Below are 24319 nucleotides of genomic sequence, written 5' to 3'. Positions count from 1 at the left end.
AACATACCATCTGTCAGCCTCTCTCTGCCACAATGACATGGCAGCTGGAATCAAGCATCTCATATTTAGATTTATCAGACCAAGTTCAAATATCTTCTGGCCAAATGTCCATGATTCTTTGTTCTCATCTTGTTGGTGAACCTCATCAGTGGTTTATTTTCTTTGAAAGCCTGATAAACACCTGATTCTGAGACATGGCTGCAAAGCACTGAGCTGAGCTCTGATCTGAGCTGCTGTTAACTGTTGATTTCTCAGGCTAGTGACTCCAATCCACTTTTGTTTAGTATCAAAGGGAATTGTTGGCGATCTGGAGAAGTTTCATCACAGCGTTTGGTGGTTATTATTGTAGGTGCAACTGACACTTTAAACATTCTTGAAGACTGGATGAACTATAATTTCTCTTTACTCAGCTGAGCATTTCTAATATGGATTACTGCAGCAGTTGAATGAAGCTGTTTGCTGTATTTCAGCACAGCCGAATGTCTGATTAGAAGATAGAAATTAATGTATTTTTTGTTTTATTTTGCAGTTGTCTCAAGGCAGTTTATACTGTTTGGTAAAGACCCTTCAACATTAGAGTAAGAACTCCAGCGATCATCCCCTATGAGCAAACACATGACAACTATCAGGAGCAAGAACGCCCTTTTAAAAGGGAGGAGCAGATATTTTCCCCCACAATTTAGGAAATTGGCAAATTAATAATTCCCATTAGTGGCATATATGAATGCATTGGGAGAGAAATAGGGGGTTAAGGGGAGGCATTCAGTGCATCATGAGTCTGTCATCATAGCTACAGTAAGGGGCTAACTGTAAGCTTTATCAAACCAAGTTTTAGAGAAGGTTTCTGTCTCCTTAATCTAAACTGCGAGCTGATTCCACGTGAGAGGGTCCTGAAGGCTTAAAGCTGTCTCTGATTTTAGTTATTTTCTCATTCCAGATGTATTTACACCAGTAACATGCAGAGCTTTTATCAAGAAAAACCATGGAGAAAATCTATAATATTAATTAATAAACAAACATGTGATACAGTTTCCTCACACTTTTTAGATAGCTGTAAAAACACCGTCCTGCATATTGTCTTTTAACTATGTCGCAGCGTTTATACATAAATTCTGTCCTGCAGCTGTTGTAGTTAGTACTTTCCGTCTCACTTTAACATAAAAATCTAGAAGTGTTTTGAGCTACCCTATCATTTCTTTACATTTTGCCTCCAAGGAGACAGAATCACTTCTATTGTAATTGCCAATTTAGTTACTTTCTTACAAAAACACCTCATTTGTTCTGATTTCTTTAGTTGAATCTATGAAAAGTGCCAAACAGAACATAGTTTGATGGGTATAAAATAGCATCGGCGAGTTCATTCCTGAAGAGCTATAAACTAAAAACTTGCTGTATCTCAGCAAAGTGTGCAGTGTGTTCCTGGAAAAGAAATCTGAGGAAGCAGAAAAATTGGAAGGCAAAATAGGTTTAATAAACTGAACAGCATCTGTTCAGTTAACAGAAGCCTCATCAGGAATGGTCACAGCGGTAGGGTGGCTGCTAAGAAGCCATTCTTAAGGAAGAGAAACAGGGAGAAAGATCTGAGGTCAGCCAAAGTACACAAGAACCGGACTGATAGTCACTGGTTCGAAATTTCCGTGTGTGAGTGCAATGAAGATGCATTTTTCAGCATCTTGACCTTTTTTTTTGAGCGAATTAGTAAATAGTTAAACTAGTTTATTTAAAAATATATATTTGAGCTCTGAAGTCATTGCCTCCTAGATCAACCAGAATATAAATCACCACTGATACCATGTAAAACAGGACTGTTCAAGCCTGTGGAACAGAATCCTAAAATCTCGGATCGCTTTAAAGCAAAGTTTTATTTCACATCACAACCATGACATAATGAACTTACAAATAAATAATATGAATGAAAAGATGCAACATAAAACAAACTTTGGCATGAACTCAAAATGGCACATGAACAGCAGTACTATATTATATATATTTATATAAATTACAGTGATGGCTGACGTTATGTGAAAAAGCACATTCTCATTATATCCCTGCCCATCATATCTTTGGGATATCTCACACAGCCTACAAAACATCCATGCACAGCATCAAGCATCGGTCTTCATTTAGCATCATATAAATATATCTCTACATCTGTGACAAAGTGAAACCATAAACACGAGTTTTCAAATAAATAAATAATAATTAATAATAAAAGGATAAAAAAAAAATGATGGTACGCACAACAAGGAAATAATGGCAAAAGGAAGATTGAAAAGCAAAAGAAAATTTGAGTGTTAAAAAAAAACAACAACAAAGTGAACATATTCAAAAGAATAACCCAGCAAAACACATCTGGGCCAGTTTTCCAAAAGAGGCCTGGATATCGGATCTTCCTGTATTTGGTTTTGTGTTTTAGGTCCTATGAACAGTGGATCATATTATTTGTCTCTTTGGGTCTTACACATGGAAGAGCTTGGCCCCGGATACCTTCTCAGTAATAAATCATCTATATCAGAATAGTTTATTTGTCACAATTTTGCTTTTTTCAGTGATGTTTATATTGGTTTGTGAGCACGAGTGGTTTCCACCTCGTGGATTTACTCCTTCCCTCACTGTACATATCGAAAGAGGAGCAACAAGTGCTAATGTGTTTCTTTCCCTGTTTTTCAAATCTGTGCTTTGTCGCTTTTCATCTCAGTCCTGCCTCATCTCTCCACATGAAGTCCTGACGCTCCCCTCTGGAAAGGCTGTTCTCCACAGGGTTGTGCCTGTAGCCCGGTCTGCCATCTGGGCAGAGGGAGAGGCTGAGACGGGCTGTGCTGTTGCTGATCTTGAAGAGGCCATTGGGGCCGAGGAAGGCGTCTCTTTCGCTTCCACCCAGGTTGTTGACTGTCTCCAAGTCGTTATAAACTGCAGTGTCTCTTAGCTGCTTCCTTCCCTGCATTCTCCTCCTCCTCCTCAAGTAGAGGATCCCTGCAACCAGGACTAGTACCAGAATAGCCAGAGCGCAGGAGAGGGTGAGGGTAGTAGATGAGGGTTGGGAGGTTTGGCGCAAAGCTGGCTTGAAACTGGGCTGAAGCGTGAACTCACAACTGGGACCCATAAAGCCCTTGGGGCACTGGCACACGGGCCCAGTGAAGTGGGTGAAACAAGTGCCACCGTTCTGACAGGGATGGGCACCACAGGCATCTGAGCGCACGCTGCAGTTCTTGCCAGTGTATCCCAGAGTACAGGAGCAGGTGTAGTCATTTACACCATCTTGGCAGGTTCCAGCATTCTGGCAGGGACTTGAGGCACAGTCGTCAATGTTAACCTGGCAGTTGGCACCTGTGAAGCCTGCCTGACAACGACACAAGATGCTCTGGCCGAGATCCAGACACTCACCGCCTGCAGAAGAGAGAAACACTCTGTTCAGCATCCATTAAATCAGAAGGTGGCCAGTCATTTAAAGAAGGAGTGTTAATTGGATTACATTTGGTACAAGTGCATTCATGCAGAAGTGCTGAGAGTCACACTTCACCACTGACGAAGAGCCAAGGTTGGTTGATTTGTACTTCAGCCACAAGATGTCGCCGTACACTCACCATTTAGACAGGGCCTGTTGCTGCAGCGGTCCAGCTTCTTCTCACAGTTGGAGCCAGTGTAGCTGGGAGGGCAGCGGCAGGTGTAGCCTCCGGTCATTGTCTCCACACAGGTGCCGCCATTGAAGCAGGGACCATCTGCACAAGTCATGGCAATGATCTCACAGTTCTTCCCATAGAATCCCTGAGGACAGGTGCAGGAGTAGTCGTTCTCCAGGTCCTGTGGAAGGAAAGAAAACCTTCAGCTCACAGAGCAAAGATCTAGAAAATAAGACGTAAGCAGCCGATCTATTTCGCTGCCAAGAACTATTCTGTATGCATTGTGTCAAATCTTCTGTAGACCAGTAGAGAGCAATCATCTAGTTCTACTCCCTCAAGTGCAATTTTGACTTTTCTTTTCTTTCTTTCTTTCTTTCTTTCTTTCTTTTTTTGTTAGCACAGTTTATAATCCATCCATTCATTTTCTTCTGTTGTTTGCAGTATATTGCTGCACATGGCCTATCCTATCTCCTGCTGTTGTGAAACTTAAACTTGCCTGCATGGGATCAGTTTTTCTTATCTTATCTTGCTCTTATTGCATCGTTATAATAAGCAGACAAACTGATTGTTGACTCACATTGCAGCTGCCTCCGTTCTTGCAGGGGTTGCTGTCACACTCGTTGGTCTCCAGCTCGCAGTTGGTACCTCCAAAGCCAGGCCGGCAGTTGCAGGTGTAGCTGCCCTGGCCTGTGTTGGTGCAAGTGGCACCATTGGTGCATGGCTTGTGGTTAGTACAATAGTTCAGGTCCTGGTCGCAGAAGAGGCCCCCCCAACCCTCCTGACAGTTACACTGCCACGGCTGGCTGCATGTCCCATGGAGGCAGCCTGGGTAGCGGACGCATTCATTGCAGGAAGGGCCCTGCCAGCCCATGCGGCACGTACAGCCCCCTGGGGCCTCGCAGTAGCCATGCCTCTCACTGCATTCCGCCGAGCAGATGGCTGGGGGGGGAGAGGGAGGGGAGGGTGTGTGATTACAATGGGCACCCCTTCTCATACATCTCACACACAAACACATACAGGGCCCCATGTCTGACCCCAGCCCTGTTCCAGACTTCACTATTGGTTAAGCATTAAGCCAAGCAGCTGGTAGGCACACTGCCGGAGAAAATGCTTTCTTTTATCTCTTCCCGATTACATGCACACAAGTACACACACACGTGCACACACACACACACACGTAGCCTGATCACCTTGAAAAATGTGTATGTCTAACAATGGTCACAGCTCTTTGTCACATTGTAACACAACAAAAGGTAGATGGAATACCAAACCCCGCCTTATTAAAAAAAAAAAAACTCTACAGGATATCTGCTGATGAGCATCTGTGTAATGTTTTTATAAATCTTGCTCATCATATTTTTTTTATACATATCTATCTATCTATCTATCTATCTATCTATCTATCTATCTATCTATCTATCTATCTATCTATCTATCTATCTATCTATCTATCTCAGTCCTTACATTTCTTATATTTGTGCATTTATTCAACGTTTTTATTGATTTTTTAGGAACATTTTTTATTTGATTTAATTCTATTTAATTGTTTTCTCTACATTTATTTAACATTTTTGATCAAACTATAGTGAGAAAATTTGAATTTCCGTTTTATCAGCGTTGTAAGTTTGTTTTAAAAGATGCTATATTGTATAAATAGGTGAACTAACTTAAGTAGACGTATTTGTTATACACTATATGATAAAGCCACCGCAACATAAAAGAGTATGGCAAACTCAAGTGCCTTTCTCATGGACACTTCAAGTCATCAATCATGAACGCTTACGCTCAGAGCAGTAGTTTCCTTTCCAGCCCTCCAGGCAGATGCGGTTGCCCTCCTCGTCGCAGGTGTAGTGGCCCAGCGTGTCATCCCTCGGCCTGCAATAGTCAGCGCAGCCGTCTCCAAAGTAGTACTCGTCACAGAAGACGTGGTAGGAGTAGCGCAGCTCGCTCTGTTCTCCAAAATGCACGTCCTGGGACCAGTCTTCTCCAATGGCAAGTCTCCTTCTGGTCGCCAAACGGCTCACGAGGTTGTTCTGGTTGTCTGCAAGGGTTACAGAAAGTTGTAAAACAAATACCCTTCCGCAAGATATGTTGGTTTGGCTTAAATAGGGTCAGTTATTTAAAACAACCTACCTGTGTATTCAGTGGGAGATTCAGCGTTCCAGGCTTCAATGATCAACGAAAATGTTCCCTAAAAACAGGAGGGGGAAAGCGCATCAGTACTTGGTAAGTTCGAGATCAGGGATGTGTAGCGGACGTAAACTATGAATATTTTAAACGGGTATATGAACTCCAGCACCACTGTTTGTGTAACTGATATTCTTTTTTATTTATTTACCGGCCACTTGAAGTGGAAAGGCACCCTGATGGGAGCGCTGCTGGAGATCGAGGTGTGATCGGCTCTGATGACGTTGGTCTGTCCGGTACCAAAGGTGCAGGGCGGCTCTGCGGAGATGACATCCTCCGGGTGTTTCAGGCAAATTCTGAAAAAAATGTGACAGTCCCTGTGTCTTCGACAGATCCGCTGCGCGGTGTGGAAGGAATGAATCTTCAGCTCAAACACACCAGAGGACAAAACCTGTAATGAGAAATAAATAAAATAAGATATCACGGCGTAAAGACGTCTTCGGGGTGTTATTTGAGCATAAACTGAAGACAACTTACAACGTGCACTAAGGCCAGAGCCAATAGGCATCTCAGATGCAAATGTGCCATTTTTCCTGAAGTTTGCTTTTCCAAGTTTAAAGCTTGGAGCTCCTCATTCGCCGTGCGTCACAATGCCAGACAGATAGATCACTTCAGGATGCTGTCACAGTGGAGGGGAAATCTCTCAAATATTTTTCATCACTCTTAAGTCTGTTATCTTTTCAGGGTATCCTGAGACCTCTTGGTAGTCCTCTCCTTTGTCCTCTCGCCTCTTATTGGCACTCGTCTTGTTTGGGTTCTGGTGCGTAAAGGCGCAGAGCGGTTTTATACCCTCTGATCTGCGCGTCACAGGCAAAGAGGTGGAGCCGTGGCAGACCTCAGGGGAGTAGATTTGCATCCAGACACAAGGGGCCTGCTTAGGGATTTAGGGAACACTCGTTACATCTGGACAAAGTTCTTTGGAATATGCATTAGAAGCTGGTACATGAAGATACGTTTATCAAGTTTGTACGATTCTTGATCAGCCAGGAAAAAAAGCAAGCCGATGCAGGTGATGGGACTAGATTGTCACAAATAGACAATAAAGTCAGTTTGATAGTAAACGATCCAACTTTTATTGATGGGCGTTGAAGCGTGTTTGGAGTTAGTTTTAAATCAGAACTTCTTTTCTCTCTGAAAGGATTTTTTTCTTCTGTATTTAGAATTTTGTTGCAGTTTTAATCAAACGCACTCCAAAGCATTCAAGACCTCCCACATGAATCATGACAGTGGGCTCTTCGCCATTTTCCTAGCTGTATATCATAGTTTAGAAAGTGTTTTATACATACACTAAAGATCAGAAGGGAGCAAAGAATAGTATTCAACCTTCTAATTGCTGTGGCGCGTGTGAGGTGACAAAGAGTGGGCAGGTTCCGGATAAGCGCGCATTGTGTGTGTAGCGGTCATTCAGACTTCTGTTGTGCTCTTGTGTCACAAGAAAGAAGGCGGCGCGCGCGCACGCGTGTGTGTGCAGGCGTAACCAGGGAGTCGTTGAGACTCTCTGTTGCCTTTGTCTGAACCTCATCCGAACAGCTGTATGATAATCAGCGGCACATGATCCGCCTTGGGGGGTTCCAAACCCGGCTATTGTCTCCTCAAAGCGTCTTCTTCCACTGCGCGGGCGCGCACAAACCACTAACCCCTTATTGATTTAAGAAAAAACTCCGGTCTGTTGCCGAGTCCCGCACCTGTCGCAGGAGAGTAAACACACCTAAACTGTTAGCTTTAGACCTTGAACTGATCCTACCATTGCCACCGACCTTTGTTGTTATCCATTTTAGTAGCCAGTTAATGTTTTAGTTCAAGTAAGTGTTAATGCTATCGAAGCTGTAGAGAAGCACAAAATAAAAATGTGGCAGCTTGACTGTTTATTAATATAAATACTTGTTTGAAGGTGAGTTAACCAATTCTTCATCCCAGTGCTTCAGTTCCAAAATCCCTGTCACTACAGTGGATTGATGAGTCACTGTAGCACAAATTAACAATATTAATACTGAATAAATAATATAATATATAAAATCTGACACATGATTCCACCATGGTAACCCCAAGGCATTTCAGCTACGTTCATTATTTTTTTCATTTTACAGACATGTCAGTTGGTATATGTGTGCTGTGACGGGGGCTGGACGACGGGTGGATACCTATTGATATTAAAATGAGAAAGGGGAACGCGTGCCTGAAGTGGCCCCCTGAATATCCTGGCACGCTTCTCTGCAGATAACGAGCACAATACGGAAAGGAAACATTCTAAAAGCGCAACAAAAGTCCTCCTTTAAAATATCGACAGCCTTGGAAAAAAGGACGATTTAGCAATAGTTTGATTGGGCAGGTGTAACCGTATGCCTGTAGGCCAAATAAATCCTGCTTGGACAGGAGAGGAGTTGTTGTGTCTTCTTTAACTTTCTTGTCTGTTTGAATTGTTATCTGTTGCATCCATCCATCAACTTAAACCATCTGAGTTTTATGGGGGAAAAAATCTCGTTTCAGTTAACTGAGGAGTACCCATGAGGAGGAGGTTTGTAGGTTTATCGTTTTTGTAATCTGTGTTGTTTTTAAAGTTGGCACTATGTGCTCTCCCGACTTGGCCCTGATTGCCAGCTATCACCTCATTACAAACTTTTCAACTGTTTGTTTTGTTTTGTTTCTAACACAAAAAATAAACACATTTATGGTGAGAATAACAATGTATTTATGATACATTGAGAAAAACATCATGTACCACACAGTGGAAACTTCTGCTGTGGACCTGGCTGCACATAGAAATGTCCTTTCAGCCCCATCACTTTGAGATCAGACTCAGTGTAATGCAGTCACCTGTATGTTATATATATTTTACTGATCACTGAAAAGTACAAATCCATATAAATCCTTGGTTCTGCACATGTTTGCTACCTAAATTGTAGAATCATCAGGACCAAACACTCATGTTTGTGGACTGTGGGTAGAGACCAGATTTGACCTGCGGGTGTTGATTTTGACTCGTGCTGTTAACAATTTTGTAATTGTTCTTTTTGTATAAACTTTTATTTTAGGTCGAATTCATTTGCCCAAAAAGGAGAGACAATAAAGTTTGAAATCAGTTTAACTTCTTGATACTTTCAAAAAATCCCCATTGATATAGCAATTATTTTGTTTTTTATTTTTTTACCATGATGATCACAATGTGAGAATACAAAACGGCAGAGAAAATGATCAAATATCTGTGCTTCAACTGGTTAACTGAAAAAAAAATAGCCATCCGTCTGCTGATGTGTGTTAGAAGTTAGAGCCCATAAATAATGCAAAACATCAGAGCTGCAGTTGTTTGTTTTTGTGCACGTATCAGATGCTCTGTGTGGTTTTATGTCATGAAGCAAAGGATGTGTGGAACACCTGTTCCTGTACATCAGATCATATGTCCATCCTACAGCCCTCGTGTCACACAGACATGACAATTACCTTATCTGTTGTTCCTCTGGGTGAGACAGCAATGTTCTTTAATGTGTGCACTCTGAGCGTATACAGTATCTGCATCCTCCTGCAGATGCTGCAGGAGGATGCCTGTGTCTTTGTGTGGGGAGCAGATGGACAGTGCACCCTCACTGCTGTTGTCATCTGTATTACTTGCGAGGGTGTGACATGAACGTGCCACAGGGCATGGGAACCAAAGAAGAGTTATGTAAGCCCCCACCCCGGCCGCCGCGGACCTCCCATTAGTTTGAGTGGTCGGCATCTGCTTCGTCTATGGCCCCGCAGCAGCTTGGAGATCCTTCTCCCTGAGGACTCTTGAAGGGAGGGTAGCTGCTGCAAATCTGACTCGCACAGGCTCTCAGGGGAGAAGTCAGCCGGTTGTGGCCACTTCTGGAGTCCCGTCCTGTTGTCTGACTGCACAACAATGGGAGGTACGGGATGGATGTGTACTGGGTTGTGATGTTCTGTTTGTGTGCGCCCATATGCAGGCAGCCTCTAATTTTATGCATGCCATGTGACTTATTGGTTTATCTCATTAAGATGCTGGATGCACTGCTGGGTACCAGAAAAGCCTTGCCACCTCCCCACTGAATAAATTTATGAGTCAAAGAGGTGTGAGATAGCTGGAAGTGTATTATGAGGCAAGTCACTGGCTAAAACTAACAAATATACAGTATCTTCTCATCTTTACAGCCTCCAGCCACATGTCATGAAATGACCTTCTTAAAGTTTTTTAGGAAATTTACTTCTCATCTGCTCAGGACATCTGTATCTGCTTACTTCCTCCAGGCTGTGCTTGTAATCCTTCTAGGCCCCAAACTTCTCCTTTCAAAGCTGCCACAACATTCAATTATTTCCTTTGTGCTGATCTACATTTCTTAATATCATTCCAGGCAAGTCATATTAAACAAAGATTTTTATTTATTTATTTATTTATTTTTACAAAAATACTTCATAATCATTTAGATGTTTAAAATAAAAATGGAAAGGGCTGGCATAGTTACATTAATTCATACAGTTTGGTAATGAAAAACACTTGTTTGAATGGGTATTTGCAGTGCACGCTCAGTTTAATTATTTGGTTCACAGTAGTTTAGTTCTGCTTCTGCAGCAATCACGGTGACCATCCTGAGTGAGGAGGACCCTGAGCAGGTGGCTCTATGCAGGTCAGACTTTGGGAAGTGCAGCTCATGTCTCCTTGAAACTAAAAGAGGTCATTCATCAGCTCATGCAGCTTTAAAGCATAACCCTGCTTCAAAATTGCAAAACAAATGAAAACAGGATATTCTGTCCTAGTGTGTGGTGAGTTGATCAATCCACTTCTGCACCCAGAAAAAAAAATCTCTCCTGTTTTCTCCATGAGTATACTATTTGTAAAGGGTTTTTGATTTTGGTTCATTTTCAGTTTTTTGGTTTTCCTGAGTAGCACAGTGACTTGAGTTGAATGCCCTCCAGTTCATATGGTCTGCTGTGGGCCTTCATGTAATTGCAAATAATAATAAAATATTTCTACAAACAGCTGGAAGAGAAATGGAAGACTCAGTGAGTGCTTTTTAAAAATATATGTATGTGCAAAACTGAGAAAGATTCACTGAGAAAATATTTAAACAAAACAAAGTATATTTAAATTATTACATTATAAAAAATACAGCAAAATAAAAAAAACAGATTATATAGATAATCCATCACAAGGTCAGCTGTAAATATTGTCTGTAAAAAGAAAAATACCTTATGTGGAGAATTTATCAAATATAGAACTAAAGAAGCACAAAATAGATGTAAAAGTACAAGAATAAGAATAAGTTACCGTCTGTTACGAAGTTTTCTAAATAGAAATATTGCAGTAAATTGTTGGTTAGGGTTTAATATGCTGATGATAAGTACTTGTGGCAATATCAGGAACAAAGCATGTTTATGCACGTTTTCATGTGTTAGAGCCCGGACTTCAGTTCAGGCTCTGAGGTGAGGAGGAAAGGAGGGAGGAAACAGAGCAGCAGCGGAGGAAGGAATAGACATAATCAGAAAGAGATTATGAAAATAGTTTAACATTTGGTTAAACGTTGTACATTCATTCCACCCATTTATTTCTAAGAGATGCTAATGTGAAAATGCAGTCCGAGTGTGCTCCGGTTCATCTTGCCTGTTTCATGAAAGTGCACGTGGCAGGAGCCGACCTCTGCACTCTATCATCAGGGTTTTCTTTGCTAACGTGCTAAAGCAGTTATTAAGAATTTCTTCACACTGCACTCTAGCTCCTCTACATTAAACATGTTGCCCAATATGGTCAGCAAGAGAAAACTTTTCTGCTTAATGATGCTATTTCTGTTCAAAAACGAGCAACTGTTAATCTCAGAGCAGGGAAATTGGAGCCAGCAGCAGCTTGTCCAGCACCCTGATCTCTAACCAGTCTCCCATCAAGGACCTGAAGTTTATCCACAATGAGCATGCACAAACCTGAAGCAAAGCTGCTGCTTTCTCAGCCTGACAAGCTCAAGCCTTTTCTAATAGGACACAGACACGTCCATGAAATTGAGAATTGAGTGGAATTAAAGGCAAGCCTGTTTCCTCTGATAATGCCTAATTTCCAAAGGATGAAAGTAATATAAAGAATAGATGGGAAGAATTATGACAGAATGGTTTCACTTTGGTCTAATTGATATCAGCTTGTCCTCACAAAATGACCACTGGTTGAGGCTACGGTCATACTACCTTGATTACACCCAATCACATCTAATCTCAGAAGCCAAGCAGGGTCAGGCCTGGTTAGTACTTGGATGGGGGTACCAGGTGCTATAGGAGTTGGGTGTGGCTCAAGAGGTACAGCAGTTACCTCAGCTAAAGGTGAGTAATGAACGTTTTTCATTGGGAGTGACTACAATGGACAGGATAGACATATCAGAGCAACAGGCTGGGATGAGAGGTTTGGAGGCTAAGTTATAGTAGAAGCAAGTTTAGGTGGTTTCTACATGTACAGAGAAGTTAAAGTTGATATATTGGACAAAGGATGTTGAATATGGAGCTGCCAAGCAGGAAGACCACAGAGTGGGTTCATAGATGTAATAAAGGAGGGTATGCAGATGGTTGGTGTGACAGAGGAGAATGCTAGGGACCTGGGTGCAACTGCAATGGTAAAACCAAATCCTTCACCCATAATATGGAATAATTTGATACTGAAGTAATATCACACAAGAGTAGACTCTCTTCTCTTATATTCTATAATTTCTCTCTGATCATTTATTTTATTCTCGTTCTTTTTATTAATAACATCTTATTCATATTCATCTTTCTAACACTTTCACAATTCCACAGACAACAACAGCAATAATACTGCAGCAGCTAGTATTTACTGACACTTGTTCCCTCCTCTGCAGGTTGTGTGTCCATGGTAGTGTTCATAATGCTGGTAAATTAAGTCCTGGGGACATGCAGGCTAAACAGGTTAATATGAGGATGACTGTCTTCAAAGTTCTTCTAGAAAGAAATCTGCCCACTCTGTGAGAAAAATGAAGAGTTTGATCAAAAAAAGGGAAGCAGATAAAAAACTGCCCGAGTTCCTTTTAATGGGTGCAACCTGTTATTGTCTTTGTATAACTTCACAGATCCAGTTTATGACTATAAACCTTTTATATGGTTTTAAAGAAATTTTTAAAAATTGCTTTAATATATGGAAGGAAGAAATCTGTGTCTCCGATCAAGTCCCAAATCCTTCCCGAAACAACGGCCGCGATGAAGTAAATAAAAGTGAAGTCTTTGGCTTAGCAGCAGATGCATAATTATGCTTTTGTTAGGGCACAAAAGAAATCATGATAATTATCTAAACCCGTCCAAGCTGAGCAGCAGCTCTGGCTTCCTCCAGTCCTACCTTTCCATACTTAGCCCTGCAGCAGCTTCAGTGGCAGATGGGAGATGAAAGGGGGAGCTGGATGAACGAGGGAATGAAAACAGGTGTTGGTGAAAACTGAAGAAAAGGAAAGGCCAAGGGGTCAACTGGGGCATTAGAAAGGGGGAGGAAACTTACATATAGACTTGCAGACGGACAGATCGATGGATAGATTTTTTTCTTTTTACCCTTTTCAATGTGCCTCTTGAAATCTGTTGTCTTGCCAAATGGTGAGCGGCTCTGCAGAAATGTGAACATTTACACTATAGCTAGAAAGAGTGTGTTTCACTAACTATTTTAACTAAAGACTGTTACAGTGTTTCAGCAGCTATACTGTTCAAAGCAAGTAGTTCTCATATTCTAAAATATAAAGTCTAGTATATTATTTGATCCAACCTTGTTTGTTTTAATCTACCTTTTTTATTATATGGGTCACAGCATTTTTTACCTTTGACATTCATTCTTCTGACCATAATGCACCATGTCGTGTGGAATAGTACAGAGAAATCCAGCCTATGAAGGTATTTAACAACTGAATGGATTCGTGTGTAGATTTAGTGTACCCTCCAATAAGTCATACTTTATTCTCAAAGAAGAAGAGGGGGGGTTGGAATCTGGCAGAATACAGTTTTATAGGCACTCAAAGTGAATAAGGTCTTTTCAGAAAGGCTTAAGTCTCAGTTTTAAGGGCTCCGTAAGGAACTGAAGGTGAAAGACCCGCTCACAATGTGAATACAGCTGCCTATTCAGGACCCCAGCCCCCATCCAGACACAATAATGCTGCCCCCTACCACTCAGCGATGGAGGAAACGGCATCAGATTGTTGAACTCCTGCTGGATCCCGCCCTCCTCCCCTCCCTGCTGCGGCACGCCGGCCCAGCCCTGGCAGCTGTTTAACCAACTGAGGCAGAAGGGCTGCAGGAGAACAATGCAGTTCGACTTAACCATTCCTCTTTCTCTCTCTATGTGTGTGTCAGTATCTGTCACTGCATTTAATTAGGAGAAGCTCTCTATAAATGAGACTACCACCACCCCAACATCTGACAATGCTAGGCTGCATATTTATGCCAAAAGACAGAAACTTCATTACGCTCATTAAATCTGTCAGCGGAGAGACGGAAATTCATGTTTTAGTCTACAGTAAACAACAGAGCGTGGATTTATTGGGATACATTCAGTTTATTTCTGTCAATCCCAAAAGAGAGTTTGGAGCACAGCCACAACAATGCAGTACATGTGCACTGACTTATAAACTGTTTGTGTTCTATCTTGTCTTCTGTAAAGGTTTCAAGAGGTGTCGTGTACATAAAGTTAACATTCTTCTTATTGTTGTTGGAATGATCCACAAACTAACAAGCTATTCTGATAGCTTCACACAGTTGTTTCCATATAAGATGCATTTGCACATTGATGTAGAGAATGCTTATACAAAAAAAGCAAATTGTCATCATCTCAGCACAGACCATCCTGGACAATCAGTGCAGCAGAGCCCCCTGCTGCTACATCTGTACTCCTGCAACACTTGCTGGGTGTTTCTGTTGACACCGCTGGTCTGCACTGTCAGGATTTAGTGAGAGCTATTTAAAGATAACACAATCTTGGGTGATAAAATATTACACATAAATGATAAATCTTTAAATGTATTTCTAAGATATTTAAGCTACTATGTGCAACAGCACTACTGTAATCTCCTGAGGGAAGCACATTCAGTAGAAATGACCCATATTCGCTAGATGTGCCTCTCTGACTTAACCTTCTTTCTCAAAGTCAAACACAACATGACGTTTCCCATTTGACACACTGCAAGAGATCAACCAAGCATCTCAGATGTGCTAGTCATCAGAATAGGACTTTCAGGGTGTAATTTAAAGATGGTAGCTTCACCGGAAGCACTTAGTTCCTGCACAAAAGGACACTTGGAAATTGTAGAGTGTTTGCATGTTATAGATCACAGCTCAGAGGTTGGCTTATGTTCTGTTTAAATACACCAGTTTATTATATTTTTAAAAGAACTTAGTGAAATTTTCATATTCAAGTGTTCATGTTTGCAATGTAAAAAACCAAAATCAATCACAAATAATATACTTACTTGTATTTTAAAAGTATCTAACACACACCACAGTTAGCGCTCAGACATAAAGACCATATAATGGTCAAGTGCAGACATCCACTCACCATTACAGTACACGTGATAATCTCCAGACATAAAGTAAGGGAAACGTACAACATAAGGACACAAACGCATTCTGAGAACTTTTCAGAGGCTTTAAACAAGTTGTTTTATCAATAGAAAATGTGGTGGAGTCTCACTGTCAGTAGCAAAACGAAAAACTCTCCAGGTTCTTTCTTTATGGCTAATATTGGTTGTTTTTGCAATCCACTTTCATATAACCACACAAACAGTAATTCCAACGATACAATGAGTCTACCAATAGTTTTAAAATATAACCACAGAAAATCTGCTGATTTAAAAACCACAGGTGAAGTCCAAAAGAACCGAGAAGTTCCTGCACCTGAAGGTCATGTGTGACGTCAGTGAGATAACAGACCCTCACACCTCCATGTGTCACTGCTGTTATAATGCCGGCCGTCCATTCAGTTTGTCATGCATGAGTGCGATGGCTCCACCTGTGAAGTCTCTGAGCACCTGCACCGTCTCCCGCTGGAGCTGCAGCGACTCACGCACAAACTCCTGCTGAGTCTCTGCCAGCTGCTGCACTGACTCCGACAGAAGCTCCAGGGAGCGCGACACAGTCTCCAGCAGGATGTTGGTGGCGTGCTGCTCCTGAAGGCTCAGCGATGCACTGTGCAGCATGCTGTCTCTCGTGCTCTGCGAGGACTGACCGGGCGACGGAAACGCAGCCGCAGATGCCGGCAGTCCAGTAGACGTGTGAGGTTGCGCTTGTTTCTGGGTGCTGCTGTTAGCTTGGTGATCATCTTTTGGCTTTGCTGTCTGAGTTGAAGGAAGCATATCGTCTCTTTGTTCATCGTCCGAGTCTCCAAATGCATTTTCAGTATCTGAGAAAAATAAGACACATCAGCATTTTCTAAGTACTAACATAAACCAGAAAAGCAATTTCTTGACAGCTCACCTTCTGCTGGAGGCACCTCATATTGCACATCAAAAGATGGCTGTGATGAGTCCCCTGCAACAGTTCAAATCAAATCAAATCACTTTTATTGTCACTTTTACAGTTCATATAAAACTAATTGCAGGAATGTGAAAAAAGACACTGCATGCAATAATTTATAGGACATGTGTGTGTGTTCACAATGCACTCATGTTTAGACTGAAATGAGGTCAATATGTGACCCCCTTTGCTACCTGACTGTCCTATCTTGTAGGAAGAAGGTGGAGGCATAGGTGTCATGTCCAACCCGCCATTAGGAGAGCTCTGCATTGCAATCATATCATCCTCGTCCAATTCTTCTTCCTCCTCTGGCACATCGTCGTCTTCCCCCAGCAGGCCGAAGTCACCGGAGCTCTGCTCCTCATCGTCCATCTCCAGTATCTGGAGGACTATTTTCTCTGTCTGGTTAAGATCCCGGGAAAGGCGTGAGTTGAGGCCTCTGTTGGGCACTGTCCCCGACCTCATAGCAGCCACTTTCCGTTTTGTGTCACACTTTAGGTCAGACCACTTCTTGATGACTTCTATGACCTCACGTTGGCACTCTCCAATCTCATTGACCCGTGCAGTAATCTCTGCCCATGTGCGCTTTTTCATGTCTGTTGGCACACCACGATTGAATTTGCCTTTGGGAATGAAAAAAAGAAATCCTGTCACTGTCAGTGACTGCATAAGATTAAAGTTATTATAATACAGAAATTCGCACTCAGTTCATGCATACTTTGCACATTTAAATGTTTCAATTACCTCTGCTGGTAACGTTTTCATGACCAGCCACATCACACTCATTTATTCATTCTCCAGACACAATCTTTTCAGAAAGAGCTGAATTAAAAAAAATAAAAATCCTAAATGCTGTAAGCAACTGATAAGCTAATACATACCCACAACAACCATACGGTGCTTCCTAACTTCATCCAGCAATATGTGGACTTCACTGAAAGAGAAACGAGCCTTTCTTTTCTTGAAGCGTGTCACACTGTCTTGATTGTAGTATATGGGTGAAGACATTCTTCACACACTGTGTCGGTAGGTATCAAGCTGCTCTGAGGTCTCTGCTGTGCTTCAGCTCCTCCAGGTGTCTGATAGGAGGCTCAACAGTCTGATTAACAACAAAGTGTGGACGGTAAATCGTGTCTTGTCTCTCTGATGTGAGTTTAATGTTAGATTAACGGTTATACAAAAACAACTGGCATGATGAAACGTCAGATTAGTAGTATTCATAATCTGTTATTCTCCTGCATGTTTAAAAGAGCCACGGACACCTCTGGAGCTCGAGTTAGTCGATAAGTTAAACTCATAATAAACTAATATAATTAAAATTTAAGTTGTAACATACACAGCTTTCAAGGTTAAGCAGGAAAATAGCTCAGGCTCAGCTTTACACTATCAGCTCTGGAGGAGTGAATGAACAATGGAGGATGCTGTGCTCACTTCACACATGCGATAGCATAGTTAGCTTGTTACATTTAGAAGCCACTCGTAGCTACTTGCTAAGGATACCTTTACATATCGCTCGTTATTCTATTGAGTGATGGCTCTGTCATCTCCCATTACAGTACGCTGAACACTTAGCTAGCCTAAAGTAAAATTACAAAATACCCACTATGCTAGCTATATGCACCAAGGCAACGTTAGCTAACGCTACGCTTGTTTGGCTAACAAACACGTTGTTAAAACGCAACCTCACCTCAAGAGGTACATGCCGATAGCAGAAATAGCTAATGAGATTATGAACATACCCCCGAGTTAAATAAATTGGGATTTAGTCCGGAAACGTGAAGATAAACTTCCTTATCGCCAAGATAGCAATTGTCAAGTTACCCGCTGTGACGCCATCACTTCACAATTTGTGTCCGGTTAATATTAACTACATAGCTAAGTAAAGCTTGTTGACGAAAACAGGGGCATTAGAGTGGGAATTCAACCTTACCTATGAGTGTTTGGTTCACATCTAACATATAGCGACGACAATCATTTATCTGGCCATTTAACTGCTGAGTTTTATAATCTATTTTAGAGCTGTGCGACTTTTATTTTGAAGGCTCTAGCCGGATTTCGGTATCGTTTGCCATGGATGGATAGCGGAACTATGGATGTGTGTCCCAGAGCAACGTGATCTCAGCAGAGGTAGCAAAAGTACATACAGTCTGTACTTAAGTAGAAGTACAGATACTTGTGTTAGAAAATACTCCAGTAAACGCTGAAGTACTGATTCCACTTCTTTACTCAAGTGAAAGTAAAAAAGCACAATCTCTGAAATGTACTCAAAGTCCGAAAATAAAAAGTAGCTCCTTGAAAGACAATTATACCATCTATTTTTATGGACAGGTAACTCTGCTCTATTAATGTCATACAAATACAATATTAGAATAGAATACAATAGAATAGCCCTTTACTGTCATAATATATATGGACAACGAAATTGTGGGTGCTTCACACCGTGTCAGAATAAAATATTAATTATTCAGACATATGAGAATACAAATGTTATTTGAATCTAAATACTAATTCTAATGAATGTGCTTAGCTTGAATGTGTTATTTAGACCACAAGAGGGTGACTTTGCCTCCACACATAAAAAGAAACATAAGTACAGTTAGTAGTTACACTGGGAGCTGTCTTCCATTTGCTACACCAACAGCATACTGTATGATGTCTTTATACTAGATGGTATAAAGTTGGTCTAACAATTGAATTCAGTAAATGGAGCTCAGAATCATCAGCTTAAATGTAAATTAATCACACTTGATTTAAACCAGCACTAACCACCACAGCCACTGTGTAGCAGTCAAACACAGTGTTTTACTGTGAATTTACCATTTTAATGCAAACTAACCTTTTTATCCTTCACAAACTACAGAGTATTTTCATGTAACCCATAAAACACATCATCTGGTTGTAATGTTTTCAGTCAATCACCCAAGTGACTTCCTGAGTCTCAGATCAATGCAGGTTTCCCCATCCTTATAAAAAGTACATATTCACTGAAACTAGCACCATGGGCAAACAATGAGATCAGTTTCTTGATCATTAATATGCAAATTGACATGACCCTTGATCAATGGGCAGTTGGGAAATGGCTGCAATCACAACATTGTAAGATGGTGAAAGATGTACCCTTAGGCCCCCTCCTCGATTCAGAGATGGTCTTTCCTTTTTCACCTAAGTGGCCTCCTTGACTCCCCACTCAAACCAGCGTTCCTCCCTGTCCAGGATGTGTACATCCTTCTCCTTTATGTCAAGTCATGACATTTTGCATATTAATGACCAAGAAACTGACCTCACAGCCCATTGTTCAGCAGTGTGTTTGCTGATTTTGTTGAGCTGATAGAAATGTTATGTCGAGTAGAAACGCTACTCCCTTCATGCTTACTCCTCATCTGTAGTGCTAGCTAGAAGCTGACTACAACATATGCCTACTAAAGTAGGCCTACGAGTATAAACACTGTAAATGATACCACTGAGCCTAAAGCACTAAGCCTGTTTTGAAAATGGAAGTAGTTGAAAGTACAGATATTTGTGTTAAAATGAAGGGAGTAAAAGTAAAAAGTTATCAGAAAAATACTCAAGTAAAGTACAGATACCTTGAAATTGTACAGCAAGAAAGAATTCGCACTTTGTTACTTCCCACCTGTTTCTCAATCATATATTTCTGACTCCTTAAAGTAGGCGGCATTAGTACTTAAGCATCCCATCATGCAAAGTGTTTATTCCGAGCTTTGCAGAATCATTAATTTATTTTAATTTTAATAAGGTTTGCACAAAACTTCAAGGAAACATTTGACAAGTCTCAGTTTCACCAGTTTGTTTTTGCCATGACAACCTTGTGGATCTAGAGCAGGGGTGGGCAATTCCAGGCCTCGAGGGCTGGTGTCCTGCAGGTTTTAGATCTCACCTTGGGTCAACACACCTGAATCACATGATTAGTTCGTTACCAGGCCTCTGGAGAACTGCGGGACATGTTGGCTGTGTCCCAATTCAGGGTCTGCACGCTTGAAGTACGCGCACTACGGGTACTACGTACGGTGCGTACTATGAGTACGAGAAGTGCGGAAGTGAGAGGCTTGTGAAATGGGACGGTATACGCTTCGTCGCGCTGTTCAGGTTGCCTAGCAACCATGATACTAACCGCGAGACACGTTACATACAGCTTTGTTTGACAGAAATGAAGGAGAAAAATGTTTTGTTGGTCATTCATTTTTGACATCACTTTGATTAGTTGAGTATCTGAGGCTGAGACCACGGGACTGTAAAACATGATTGTTGGGCTTCATTTCTGTGCTGAACAGTCATTTAAGATTAGTTAGTAAATAACAATTAGTTGTTCATGAGACTAAAGTCATCTCACTGTGGTAATGTAAATATAATATGGCCAATTTTATAGTATTGTCAGATTATTATGAGATATATATATATATATATATATATAAAATCACTGACTTTCAGCTTGTTGTGTTTGTGGATATATGACTGACTTTAATTATTAAGCTTATTCATAAATAAGTGACGTCATGTTCAGTACTTTTGACAGTTCACTTTTCGGCCGCTCCATCTTATTAGGGAAATTCCACATACATAAATGTAAATTCCAAAACTCAACCCCATCATTTAATTTGTTTTTGATTGAAATAGAATATTACTTAAACTCTATTAAATTAACTTCCAATAAAAAAGGTTTATCATTGATTGAAATTCATTCAGAAATGTTTAACGAATGAGCTGTCACAACTTTCAAGTACACAGTAAAAAACCAAGTGTCAATTTTACACTTACAGAGTTGATTTTAACTCTGCTTCAGATAACATTTGGTCCCACTCAAAATTAGTTAAATTTACTCTATGGCCAGTGTTAACTTTTCAGTGTTAATTGTACTCAATTTAGTGTCAAAATTAACAACAAAATGTGTAAAAATATTTAACACTGAGGGTTATTCACACTGTTCAGAGTAATTTGATTACACTTTATAGAGCTATTTTTACTCCAAATTTAGTTTAATAATAACACTCTGATGTGTAATAATATATCATTTTTATTTCTCTGTAGTGTGATTCTTTTCATATTCATCTTATGATGCTATATTACTAAATAACTGATCTATCCTACATTATGGAAATAACAAATATACAGGTTAAAGTAACAGCATTTATTATGTTTCTCAATTCAGTGTCATTTAATTAACGTAACAAACCTTTACAATTCACAGTTCTATGATGCTCACTAGAGAAAGCAATATGACATTTCCCCAATGTCGTAGTTGCAGAAAAGTAACAAAGTTGGTCAGGGATGAACTGTATGATGTACCAAAGACATAATGGGCCCTAAAGAGTTCATCAAGGGCTCCTACAGAACCTGTCGCATTACATGGAAGTGCATGCTTCTCAATCACAATGAAGCTGTGAATGCTGCTTCTTGTGGATCCCTGAGTAAGATGGTAGGGCTGACTGCTTCGGGTGATGTTGTCTAGATGCTGCTGTACACTGGTTCCAGCCTACAACAACACATTAAACAACAGTATTAAGTGACTATCCTCTGACAGTAGATTAGCTCAACTCACTGTCCATGAAAATAGAGGTGATGGAAAGTATATTTTAAACAACATACCTTTGGGAATTTGATGAGGTTATTGACAGCTTGAGATGCAGACATCTTTCCTGGTCTCTTTCGCCCTTGTGCAGATGGTAGTAGCAGATGTAGCAGCAGCAAGATGGTAGACAAGTCACTGTCCCAGCCTACAGACGAATAAACAAAGAATTATTCCAAAAATACATTGAATTGACAGAATTACCTATATAACCAACAATGGCAAATAAAAACAGTCACAATCATACCATTCTCAACTTCAGTACCTGACTCAGCATTGCACATTAACTCCAAGAGCTCTGAGGTGGGGACAAGTCCATGACTTTCCTTTACAACCTCTGCTTTGAGATTGGTGAGCCACCTCTCCAAGAATTTGCTCCCAGTGACCTCACAAAACAGGAGTCAGAAATCTTGTTCTATCTGTAATGCAAAAATACAGAACATAGAGAGGTGTATGATTGAATCCTGCCTACAAATTACATCAGTATCATTTAAATGATAAGTGAACTTACTTTTGGGAGATTTGCAAACTGAGACGCTTCTTTCCTCCACAGCTTTTCTTTGAATGGTCTTCAACCGCCATGCAATGTATCCTGAACTGTTCTCTGGATCGTAGTAATGTTTCTATGTAATTAAATAAACGAAGAAGGACTATGTTATCAACATTTCTGAGGGCAATTATGTATGTAATGTTGAAAAGTTCCCTTTACTTACATATCCATGTTGTGAATATGGGTCTTCCAGATATGGAGACAGAGCAACAATGCCCTGCGCATACATCACTCTTACACTTTTAGGGGGAGATGTCCTAATGTATAAATTCAATAATTGGCATTAAACATCACAATTAAAAATAATACAATGTTTAAAATGTTTCTTTATATCTTACATTTTTGATTCTTACCCATGTCATTCTGTCATCTCAGCCTCAAGTATGTTTCTCATCCGTCTTCTGGTTGCATCTCTCAGAGATTTGGTTTTTCCATACTCTTAAACCTTTCTATAAAATAGGAACATTACTTAATATTACTTAACATGTCATTAACATTGCTATCAGTTAATTTACACAAAATACATATTTCTTACTAAATAATGAGCAAAACTCTAAAGTAGTGTATGCCTTTGGCATTTGCTTAAAATAATATAAACCAGTAAAGTTAACTTTATGGTAATGTTACCCACTTTTTCCTGAAAGTATGTTCGCTTATGTAAGCTAATTAGCGATTATTAGCTTACTGATAAACGGTAATTTAGTTGTTCAAACTGTGCGATTTGACATGTGACAATGATATTATTTAGACAGCAGAAATACATAGTTAAAATGTTTTAGGTTCATATTAACGCAGTGAGAAGATAACGAACATCTTAACTTTTAGCAACTGCTAGCATGTAGCTACTGGAATGCCATTAAACCTATGGGTAAATGCTGCTAACATGTCCTCACTCGACATCAGTGAAACTATAAAGAGCTACTTAGTTTAAAAATACCTTTTAAACAATGTTACCAATATGGGAATGTTAACTTCACTTACCTGACTGTGGCAGCTCTTCGGAGAAAATTCCCTGCGCATTAGAGCTCTGAGGCCACACACGCCTGCGGACTGGTAATAATCAACACTGTGTGGAGTGAAGTCTTCACTGCGTGACTAACAAACTTTACACTGACTTTTAACTCTGATGTTAGAGCTGGTTTACTCCTCATAGAGTTGTAAATACTCTATCTAGGTTAAAATAGGTTTACTCTGAAATATTGACACTCCATTTTTTACTGTGTACAAAGTTGTTATGAAGTCTGTCACATTCCCCCCCCCCCCTTTTTTTTTTCTTTTTTTATCCTTTATTTATTTATCCTTCCTATTTCATTGTACTGTATATTGTTACTCTTATTTGCCTTGTATGTACTGGAATGACTGACTGTTCGCTTTATAATTTCAATAAAGTTTGGAGAAAAGAAAAAAGAAACCTCTTCGGCAGCTCCTTTCTGCGGCAAACTTATCCACACCCACCGCCGCGCTATGAATTGTGGGATATATGGGACCACGAAGCATGCACCGGACCACGCTTGGTATTTTGGGAAATCGACGGCGCATTTGGAGTATGTATTTGAAGCACACTTCGAATTGGGACAGCCGTCGTCGCGTGGCGGTGACGTAACCGCACTTAAAATGCGTACTTCAAGCGTGCAGACCCTGAATTGGGACACAGCCGTTGAGGAGCTAATTTAGCCATTTAAATCAGCTGTGTTGGTTCAAGGACACATCTAAAACCTGCAGGGACACCGGCCCTCGAGGCCTGGAGTTGCCCACCCCTGATCTAGAGAAAGCATATGATAGGATGCCAAGAAAGGAAATGTGGTACTACGTAGGTCAGCAGTGGCAGGGTAGTAGTAACGGACATGTGTGAAGTCAGTGAAACAGTATTGAGTGCATTATGAGCTGGGATCAAGATGGGGGTGGGATTTCATCAGGGAT

General features: G+C 40.6%; 2 protein-coding genes across 4 annotated transcripts; both read right to left on the bottom strand.

The window, feature by feature from the left end:
- Positions 1–1972: 1972 nt before the first annotated feature.
- dlb (deltaB) lies at positions 1973–23666 on the bottom strand. The gene is made up of 8 exons (XM_082549017.1): positions 23381–23666; positions 6285–6678; positions 5959–6198; positions 5754–5811; positions 5404–5661; positions 4198–4559; positions 3585–3801; positions 1973–3387 (listed from the first exon to the last, which is right to left on the bottom strand). The coding sequence occupies exons 2-8, from the start codon at positions 6333–6335 to the stop codon at positions 2690–2692; spliced, it is 1884 nt and encodes a 627-aa protein (XP_082405143.1). The 5' UTR covers positions 6336–6678; positions 23381–23666; the 3' UTR covers positions 1973–2689.
- Positions 14470–18640, bottom strand: LOC309715701 (uncharacterized protein). Of its 3 annotated transcripts, none has more exons than XM_082549022.1 (5): positions 18199–18640; positions 17150–17367; positions 16463–16891; positions 16230–16283; positions 14470–16155 (listed from the first exon to the last, which is right to left on the bottom strand). In XM_082549022.1, exons 2-5 carry the CDS (start codon positions 17274–17276, stop codon positions 15713–15715), a joined length of 1053 nt encoding a protein of 350 aa, XP_082405148.1. In that variant the 5' UTR covers positions 17277–17367; positions 18199–18640; the 3' UTR covers positions 14470–15712. The 3 variants fall into 3 exon arrangements, with proteins under 3 accessions (XP_082405148.1, XP_082405146.1, XP_082405147.1); XM_082549020.1 differs by lacking the exon at positions 18199–18640 and adding an exon at positions 17956–18155; XM_082549021.1 differs by lacking the exon at positions 18199–18640 and adding an exon at positions 18008–18155.
- Positions 23667–24319: the final 653 nt, after the last annotated feature.

The sequence above is a fragment of the Aulonocara stuartgranti genome (assembly GCF_965226115.1).
Source record: "Aulonocara stuartgranti genome assembly, chromosome: 10".
NCBI lineage: Eukaryota > Metazoa > Chordata > Actinopteri > Cichliformes > Cichlidae > Aulonocara > Aulonocara stuartgranti.
Note: the sequence above shows the minus strand (reverse complement) of the source record. Positions and strands in the feature narration are given on the sequence as shown.